General features: G+C 40.1%; 1 protein-coding gene across 3 annotated transcripts; it reads left to right on the top strand.

Moving 5' to 3' along the window:
• The first annotated feature begins 2,607 nt into the window (after window positions 1-2,607).
• klhl26 (kelch-like family member 26) lies at window positions 2,608-9,138 on the top strand. 3 transcript variants are annotated; one of them, XM_063495993.1, is made up of 3 exons: window positions 2,608-2,857; window positions 4,996-5,178; window positions 5,712-9,138. In XM_063495993.1, the coding sequence occupies exons 1-3, from the start codon at window positions 2,808-2,810 to the stop codon at window positions 7,291-7,293; spliced, it is 1,815 nt and encodes a 604-aa protein (XP_063352063.1). In that variant the 5' UTR covers window positions 2,608-2,807; the 3' UTR covers window positions 7,294-9,138. The 3 variants fall into 3 exon arrangements, with proteins under 3 accessions (XP_063352063.1, XP_063352065.1, XP_063352064.1); XM_063495994.1 differs by lacking the exon at window positions 2,608-2,857 and adding an exon at window positions 2,866-3,085; XM_063495995.1 differs by lacking the exon at window positions 4,996-5,178.
• Window positions 9,139-10,155: the final 1,017 nt, after the last annotated feature.

Here is a 10,155-nt window from a genome sequence, read left to right as displayed (position 1 = left end):
TCCTCCCCTGCAGCTAAGCCAGGGACCACACCTCTGTCACAGTATCAAATACTTACTTCACTCAATGACGTACAAATGATATAACGTTCATGTAATGTTTTTTTTTTTTTCATCTTTCTTCACTAAAATGAAACTTCCATAGAAGTGAGAGACTTTAATTATTTTCTTTGCAAGTGACGAAATGTGCAAATTCAGCAAGGGATCAAATAATTAGTGTCCCCCACTGTAAGGAGGCCAGTACATGAAAGAAGGAGGGTTAAACATTCTCATACTTTATCACTTTACAGTGTCAATAAATGTTTGTTTGTTTTTTATTTGTGGAATAAAGAAATCTTTGTTAATACTTGTTTGACTTTTTCAAACTTTCTAAAAAGCAAATTTGCCTGAGTGGTTTTAGTTCATTGCCATTATCTTGAGGCAACAACGTGAAACTTTCAGACACATAAGCTACCAAAGGATAATTCAGTCAGTTGCAATTTGCTTTAAGTGCTGACTTTAATTATCCATCATACACTTGCTGTGAAAGAAAGCAGATTTGTATTATTATTATTCAAAGCAAAAGTTAATTCACTTTTTGCAGTATGTTTTTGCAATGACAAGAAAATAAAACCAAAACAACTCATGTTGGCAAGTGTAATGTAACAGGAAAGACAGAGAAGCTGTGTTTATGATCGCTGAGCAGTACAAATGTGAGCCTGTTGAGAGGTAATGGTATGACAGGAAGTGGTCGCAAAAAAGAAAACCCAGTGACCTTAAAAAAAGGCAGCTCATCAAAGACCACATTACTCATTACTAAAGAGACTTCTGTGGCATTCAGATCGAAAGTTACATTGTTCAGAGTAGAGCGTGTCCTGTTTAATTCTCAAAAAGTGATGACAACCTACTAGCGTTTCCCACCATGCTGCAATTTGCATTCCCAGAACTGGAAGAAGAAAAGATTTTCCTACTTCAGATTTTAAGAATAAAAGAAGCAAGATGATGACTCTGTTCTGTTCTGTGTTCATTTCTTACCACAGAGATTAAAATCGTCTGGTCAGAGCAGAAGATTTTAATCTCTGTGGTAAGAAAAAAAAACATCTGATAAGCAATGCCTGTGGTTAAAATACTATCACAGGATACCATAGTGTATGTATAAATAAAGTACAGTCATGTACTGCTCATAGTTTAACTGAAGTTTCAGTTTTTATCAACACAACTATTCTTACATTTGATGTTGCAGGTTCAGTCAGTTTTTGCTTTGGTGACGTCAGGCATCCAATACCACTGCACTTGTTCTTGTAGTTATGCACACAAGCATTCACTCCTCTGCTTTCACACACATATGGACTTGAGTGACATGCCATTGTTAGTCTATAGGGTTTAATATGACGTTAGCCCAACCTTTGCAGATATAACATCTTCAGCTCTTCTGGGAAGGTTTTCCACAAGGTTTAGGAGTATTTATGGGAATTTTTGGACCATTCTTCCAGAAACACATTTCTCTGTGTTCACGTTCTCTCAGGTTGAGGTCAGGACTCTGTGCAGGCCAATTGAGTTCTTCTACACCAAGCTCACTCGTCTACATCTTTATGGACCTTGCTTTGTGCGCTCGTGCACAGTCATGTTCTAATCCAGAAGGGGCCATGCCCAAACTGTTCCCACAAGTTTGGTATAAAAATGTCTTGGTATGCTGAAGTATTAAGAGTTCTTGTCACTGGAACTAAGGAGCTGAGCCCAACTCGCGAAAGACAACTCTACACCATAATCCCCCCCTCCACCAAACTTTACACTTGGTACGGTTCTCCTTGCCAAACCCAGACTCATCCATCAGATTGCCAGATGGTGAATTGTGATTCGTCACTCCAGAGAATACATTTGAATTTTAGATAGAAAACAGTGCTTAAGCACCTCGTCGAATATTCACACACACACAGACTCAAACTCTGATGACTGCCTGAACAAAGATATTCTGAGCCTGGTTATGCTGGATGTTTCTTCCTGTTGAAAGGGAGTTTTTCTTTCCCACTGCTGCCTTGCTTTCTGAAAGTTCAGGTTTTCTCTGTATTATTGTAGGGTCTTTACCTTATCATATAAAGTGCCTTGCAGTGTGATTTGGCACTATATAAATAAAAATGAATTGAATTAGTTTCATATGGTCTTAGACAAGTTACAGTCTTATATTTTGACATCATTTTAATGAGCTAGACTTTTTCACTGGAAAGCCTCATTCATTTCAAATCAACAATGTCAAACCACATTCTCTGCATATTAGCACAGTCTGTGTGCAGAACTGGCCTCTCTGTATTACAGTCCTATCACATTTACTGTACAGAAAAATCTGATAAAGAAGGCCCCAGCTCATACACTATTGTATTGTTTACATACAGGCTTTGAAATTGATACATTTTTTTATATTCACAACATTTTACACATATAGACTTAATTGGCAACCAACAAGTGCTACTTTCATACAGGCCTACCGTATGAATAGAATGACAGACACACATTTTATGGATATTTACTATTACAATCTAGTCTTGTCTCCTATAGGATCAATGCTTCACACGGGACACCTCAACTGAAACACCTGTGCACGTGACTGCGGCGCCCTCTAGTGGTCGGCACAAAGGAAGGAGGTACAGCAAGCAGCCGGTAGGTGAGGTCACCACCGTGTACGGCACAGGACCACAGACAGGCAGCTGTTTGCCATCCATCCTGGAACAATCGACTTTATCCAGACTTGTGAAGCCATGACCGGGCCAGTCGTGCCATTGGCATCCTGTTAACTCTGCTGAAAATGCCCTATGCGTGTTGCTATGTGCTAGAAGATGGCGGAGTCAGATGGTGGGGAATTTGCTCCAAAAGATACGCAGAACAGGTGGGTGAGGACGTGGGGAGTCGACGGTGTTGTCTTGGGTGTCCGGTGTTTCCCTGATGGGAGTTCCCACGGCTCCGGGACTCGAGCTCGATCCGAGTCCGTCCGAACGGTTCGAAGCGCCGCGGCTTAAATCAAGGAAACACCGAGGCGGTGTCCGGGCCTCCAGGCACCAAGACTACCTGCTCCTTTTTATCGATACAGCAAAGAAAAAAGAAGTTCAGAATGGAGGTTAGACAACCGTAACACAACCTGCTATATTTTAACAGTTTTATTAATAATTTTTATGATAGACTAATAAATAGGTCACAACTTTGAAGCGATGCTAGTTTGCTTTAAATGTCACCACAAAACTGCGAGCACATCCGCGGAAAGTCTGTTTCTTTTTTGTTATGGCTCAAATATCTTCTTCAAAATCAGATTAGGCATGTTTTTTAAAATTCTGATATTTAAAAAAAAAAAAAACAAAAAAAAAAACCATAATGCAGACCGTAAGCATTTCGTTTATTTTAATGAGGTTTCCCCACTGGAGAGTGGAGACATGCAGGTGCATTTAATTACGTCAACGTGATAACCGTAGGACACGCCATCATTAAGTCTTAAGAGTAACACTGCCAAAGCTAAATGGAACACGTTTGCATTTTTTATTATTTTACACGGGCAAACAACCACGTTAGTCCAGATATATAAAAGAAGACTCCGTTTTCTTCCCTTCACCTGCTTTGTGTGCGCGCATGTGCGCAATTTCCACTTTGTTTTCCTTTTATTTTGACATGCACAGACAGAGATGAATATTATTTGCTCAGCAGATACCCAGGTACTCGAGCTTTTCTCCAAACAAAGAGGAAATTTGTCAGGAATTAATTTTCCCATGCAAATACACAGGATCAGTCATACAACTACTTCAGGGATCCTCGCACTGTTTTAAGCTGTTTATTCCAGACCTGCACTTTTTTTTGCCGTTTTTATTTTTTTTCCAGCACCAACCAGCAGTGTTTACATTCTCTAAATTAATTTGTTGGCTCTTGTTAGATGAGCTAATACAACCTCCAAAGCAAGAAAATGCCTATTTGGGCTACATTGTATTTGTTAGCTTTTGACAAAATAAAGGTGAGAGTCAGAGGAACGAATCATTTTGATCGTACCAGCATCACTTGATATTCAAGATCAATAGTGGGGTATGAAAATTGAAAGACTGGTTATTTTTATACACACAGTTCTCAATTACTTTTTCAGGATTGAACAGATTTTATTTACACCAGGGTGATTATAATTTCTCCTATTAGGGCAAGAAAACTGATTTCTGAACAAAACACTGATGTTGGACAAGAAGGCCTGGATCATTGTGTCCACTCTAATGGGGGGGTGTCTTGAAAGAGTAGGAAAAAAAGGAATGTGTTGAGCTGGTTGTCAGGTTGAACCTGCTCTCGATTCCCATCACTTGTCTTTGACTCCATTTTAATTTTTTGACTTAATATAGGATAATTGTTGGATTTGAAAAAATCCTATCGTTCCCATTTAGCCCCATTTGGTCATTTTTAACCTTCTTGCTGTGCTTGGATGCCATTTTTGAATCTTGTTAAATGAAGCATATCAGGGGAAAAAAGTGCAAGCAAAAACGTATGTAAGCTTGTCGCTCGTCTGAGGTTATATATGTACTTTGAATAAATGTGTTTGCAGTGATGTCAGGGAGAACTTCCTTTTCCTTGAGTGCTGACAAAGTGATGCTTTTTCATGTACCTATGATGGTAATGTGTCCACCAGATATACTTACTTGCTCTCAGTTAGCCACTGTAATTGTGGCAGATAGATTACTGCTAGACATAAAAAACTGAAAAGTGCACAGCACTATCTCTTCCCCTCACCATGCCTCCAGTGTACAGACACATTCTCGCTAATGCAAAGACACTGAACAGAATGCATTTCTCCCTGGCCGACTAGCAGATTAGATTAAATTTTCATCACAGCAATGCTTTCACCAGACGCAACTTATCGATCTCTTGGACTATGCAGCATGTTTGAAAAGGCGGTAATAGCTTTTAGTAACTGAAAAATTAAGCTGAGTACAGAAACTAAGATCAGGGGAGATGTGAAAAAAGGAACAATCACTTGAGTGACTTGAGGCCTTTTTCTCTTTACAGTATGGCAAACAAGAATAGCACCCTTCGCTGTACTTTCTCAGCCCCGAGCCACAGTTCCACCCTCCTTCAGGGCTTGTCTGTTTTACGGGCTCAGGGCCAGCTACTTGACGTCGTGCTGGCCATCAACGAGGAGCGCTTCCAGGTCCATAAAGCAGTGCTGGCCGCCTGTAGTGATTACTTCAGGTTAGTCTAAGGCATGAGACTTCACACTGCCCGGTTTGCATTCATAACTGGAAGCTTTTAGCTGGAATGGGGGAAAAAAACCCAGTTGCATCCATTTAAAGTTAAATACACATCTCGGTAATGAAAAAATACATTCTCAGTCTCCTGTATGTCAGTGAATTCATATTTGCCAAATGCTTTCAGATTTTATGAATGATATAAAGATATCGTATATTAGAGAAGCAGAAATTGAGAACGTTTTAAAACGTATTAAAACATTTTAATATTTAGATAATTGTACAATAACATAAAAATGCAGGAAAAGGTAAGCTTACTGCTTTGCACACTAGTTTTTTGGTTCATCTGCACCAGACCTGAAACAATCAACGACTCAGGAAAAAAGGGCCTTTTTTAATTTATTTATTCATTTTATTTTACGTAGAGCAATGACTCTGACTCCATTGCCATTCAACAGTAAAGTAAATGTATGCAGTTTTGAATTCCATGGGACTGTAAAATATCACGTAGTTTACTTACACGTCCTTGTGTTTCAGAGCTATGTTCACGGGAGGCATGAGGGAGTCGAACCAAGATACCATTGAGCTGAAGGGTTTGTCTGCCCGTGGGCTGAAACACATCATCGACTTTGCCTACAGTGCAGAAGTCACTTTAGACTTGGACTGCATTCAGGATGTCCTCGGAGCTGCTGTCTTCCTCCAAATGGTTCCCGTCGTGGAGCTCTGCGAGGAGTTCCTCAAGTCAGCGATGAGCGTTGAGACCTGCCTGCACATCGGCCAGATGGCCACCACATTCAGCTTGTCTTCCTTGAAGGAGTCGGTGGATGCCTTCACCTTTTGCCACTTCCTCCAGATTGCAGAGGAGGATGATTTCCTGCACATTCCCATGGAACGCCTCACCTTCTTCCTTCAAAGCAACAAACTGAAGAACTGCAGTGAGATCGACCTCTTCCACGCTGCCATCAGGTGGCTCCAGTACGACGAGTCTCGCCGGGCTCAAGCCAGCAGCGTCCTCTGCCACGTGCGGTTCCCCCTCATGCGCTCTTCAGAGTTGGTGGACAGCGTTCAGAGAGTGGACATCATGGTGGAGGATGTTCAGTGTCGCCAGTATCTCCTCGAGGCCTTCAATTACCAGATCCTTCCCTTCCGACAGCATGAAATGCAGTCCTCACGGACACTCATTCGCTCTGACGTCATGTCACTCATCACCTTTGGTGGGACGCCCTACACCGACAACGATCGCACAGTCACCACAAAGGTGTACTATCTTCCAGATGTCGCATCCCGTCAGTTCAAAGAGCTTACGGAGATGGAGACGGGGTGCAGCCATGCTTGTGTTGCCGTACTAGACAACTTTGTCTACGTCGTCGGCGGACAGCACTTACAGTACCGTAGTGGCGAGGGGGCGGTGGACAGCTGTTTCCGCTACGATCCACATCTGAACCAATGGCTGCGCATTCCACTCATGCAGGAGGCTCGTATCCAGTTTCAGCTAAATGTGCTGAACGGACTGCTGTACGCCACTGGAGGGCGCAATCGATCTGGCAGCCTGTCATCTGTAGAGTGTTACTGCCCAAAGAAGAATGAGTGGTCATATGTGGAACCATTAAAACGCCGGATTTGGGGTCATGCGGGAACTTCCTGTCAAGAGAAGCTGTATATCTCAGGAGGATACGGCGTCTCATTAGATGACAAGAAAACTCTTCACTGCTACGATCCGGCGACAGACCAATGGGACTTCAGAGCTCCCATGAATGAGCCCAGAGTGCTGCACACCATGATCAGCACCAGGGATCGGGTTTACGCCCTGGGCGGCCGCATGGACCACGTTGACCGTTGTTTTGATGTGCTAGCAGTCGAGTATTACATTCCAGAGAATGACCAGTGGACCACGGCCAGTCCTATGAGGGCCGGCCAGTCTGAAGCGGGCTGCTGCCTTCTAGACGGGAAGATTTACATCGTCGGAGGTTACAACTGGCACCTGAACAATGTCACAAGTATCGTTCAGGTGTACAACACAGAGACAGATGAGTGGGAGAGGGATTTGCATTTTCCAGAATCCTTTGCTGGGATTGCTTGCACACCAGTTATACTTCCACAAAACATCACACAGCGCTAAGCAGAAGACCTACGACTGTGAAGATTTATTCCATGTGCTCTTTCTGCCGACTGTTGAGTCAACACAAGGTGTGATCATTTTGTGTGCGTGAGTGTGTGTTCGTGTTTATATGTTCATATGAAGAAATTGACCTAAAAAGCCACAGTACTGTTATTTGGGTATTACTTTGTAGCTTCAGAGGGTTCGTTCATATTTATTCCACATGAAGGGTCTCTATTTTGAGTTATTTTTGAATTTATGAACTAAAGTTATAAATTACAGTTGTAGTTGTCTGAGATGTGTTTAATACATAAGCTGCAAAGGATTTTTTTTTTTTTCAAACATTTGTACCATTTGGAAAATAGAAGAGCAGATACTTTAACGAAGCATAAACGGTAATAGTAGCACTAACTACCCCAAGTTTTATTGATCAAGGGCTTCAGTTACACACAGCACAAATGTCTCTAGACATAATTATCATTTAGAGTATGCTACAATTTTTCCAGTGACAATATTTAAACTCAACCTTTATAATGTTGGGCAGCTTGATTGTACATTTGTTTTTTATTTAATTTATTTTTTTGTGCTATGTTGTAATTATTTAACAACCGTTAGTGTTTTAAAGTCTATTTACTAATCAACAAACCTCGTATCAATGATGGCACACAAACGAGTATTGTATGTGTTTAAACTGTGAATTTTTATTAGTTATTCCATGTTAGTCTTTTTTTTCCCTCTTCAAACTACTACTGCCCTCATTTGTTTCAGTTCTTGCTAATGACTCAGACAACATAACAAACCAGTATGGACGTCTTATGGCAGCTACATCAATACTTAATGTGTGCGTGTGTGTCTGTTGATCTGTTGCTGTTCTCTTCATGTAAAACAGCCGCTACAGCTTGCTTACCATAAAAGGTTTGTCCTTAAACAACAGTGACATTTAAATTTTCTGACTGTAATTGTCTGTTAAAATGTGACAAGCAACATTTTTGCACAAATCCTCAAAGTACAATTTATACAGAAAACATGCTCATGTTATTCACTTTCTATTCTTACTATTTTTGCACTTTATATCTACAAATGCATATTATGTAGGCTATTGTAGGTTTAAAAAAATGGATGTTGAATTGGTGAATGAGGATTATTTTCAGTGTTAAAGTCAGAAATGCACAAGAATCAACTCTAAAAAATCTTATTTGTCAAGGAACTACTTCACTTTGCATTTGTAGCAGGGTGAACGAGCATCTGTCAGTCTGTTCCCGATCCAGTTATCACCTCATTCACACACGTGTTCTTCTAAATAAACATGGCTAGATGTCATTGTCACTGTAGGCTAAAATCATGTATCAAGTATTTAGGTTATTATTTAATTGAGACTTATGCTGCAGGCAGATGGTCCAAGGTTCATCAAGCCATGCAAAGTGAAGTGTTGTGGTTCCTTACCCCTTTTTCCTGAGGGTTTTCTTGCTTGTATATATCCAATTTTAACCTCAGTAAATTCCTTAGTCTTTCTAAGATTTCTCAGCAAATGTGTGACTGTATAATCTCAGAATATACCAGGTTTTGTGTGTGTGTGTGTGTGTGTGTGCAAAGAGACAAACTTCCTGTTTTTGTTTTGTTTTTTTCCTGGAACTGGCCGTGTGATGGTGAGAAGCCTCCTCATTTTTTTTTTCTTTTCTTTTTCTTTTTCTTTTTTTTTTTAAACTATCAACTGTCTGCCTTAGTGTGTCTTTTTCTTGTTCTTACCTGTACCAGTAACAGCACATTACATCGTTAAAGTGCAATATACAGGAAATTGCTGTAGTCAAAGGGGAATGTACACGTGTAGCTTTGTGTCCATTCTTTATTAAAGGTGAATCATGCTTTAAAAAAGGAAATGTTGTTGTTGTTTTTTTGTTTTTGTTTATTATTATTATTATTATTTTGTACACTCCCACATACAGGAACATTCATGTTTCAGCTAATATAATTCAGTTTTTTTCTGTTGTGGGTGTGCAAAGTATTAATGAATTCATAAAGAAAAGTCAGTTTGTTTGTTTGGTTGTTGTTCGTTTTATTTTTTTTCCCCTAACTAGTCCACTATTTCTTTATTTCTCACGCTAGTGGTGTTGCAAACCCAGGGATCTTCTGAGGACTGCTGTTGCCAACAAGATTGGCAGCTTTCCAAATAATAAGCCAGGCTGATAAAATGATTTAAAATGAATATTTAAGGTTCCATAACAGCAAATAGTTTTCTGACCTTAATTAATGTGTTGGTTAGCTGTAACCTCCTTCATACTGGCCTACAGTAATGTTCCAGGCTCTCCATTGAATAATTTGATCCATTTTTCCAGAAAGGATAATTAAATATTCAAGGGTGTGCAACGTTTTTTTTTTTTTTTTTTTTTATACACTAATTTTACCAGAAAAGCTACTGTTGTGGTACAAACTGAAAACACACACACACACTCTCATGCATTATATATGCCTCTCCAGTGTCTGTCCAGAGGCACAGTCCTAGGACAAGCTAAGATTCTGTGCAGGCAGATCCTCGGGCTGGTAAAGCACCCAAGCTTGATCAGCAAACAAAGATGGGGAGCAGGTGGATCACTCATTGATTCATATATTCATATTTTCATTCCACATATTAATAGAAAATAGCTTTTCCTTTCCCTTCAGTGTGTGATAAGTGAGTGTATAGTTGTTACCTTGTTTAGTTTTGTATATTTTTTGAGATCTACCATATTTTTGATGACCAGCAGTTGAGCTTCCTCCAGTGATCCTTTTAGTTTGATTTTACAGTTTGTCATCCAAGTACTTTGAATTTTTCCCAGTTTCTTAAGGTACAGTGCTTTCTTGGCTCTTTGGTTAGATGTTCATTGATAAATACTTTATATGCTTTTA

Source organism: Pelmatolapia mariae, linkage group LG15 (assembly GCF_036321145.2).
Source record: "Pelmatolapia mariae isolate MD_Pm_ZW linkage group LG15, Pm_UMD_F_2, whole genome shotgun sequence".
Classification (NCBI taxonomy): domain Eukaryota; kingdom Metazoa; phylum Chordata; class Actinopteri; order Cichliformes; family Cichlidae; genus Pelmatolapia; species Pelmatolapia mariae.
The sequence above is the reverse complement of the archived record's forward strand: the minus strand, read 5'-3'. Positions and strand labels throughout refer to the sequence as shown.

Coding starts and splice junctions, on each gene's coding strand:
- klhl26 (XM_063495993.1), top strand. CDS start 2,808: ATGGCGGAGTCAGATGGTGGGGAATTTGCTCCAAAAGATACGCAGAAC. Junction 2,858..4,995: donor CCAAAAGATACGCAGAACAG/GTGGGTGAGGAC, acceptor TTCTCTTTACAG/TATGGCAAACAAGAATAGCA. Junction 5,179..5,711: donor GCCTGTAGTGATTACTTCAG/GTTAGTCTAAGG, acceptor CTTGTGTTTCAG/AGCTATGTTCACGGGAGGCA.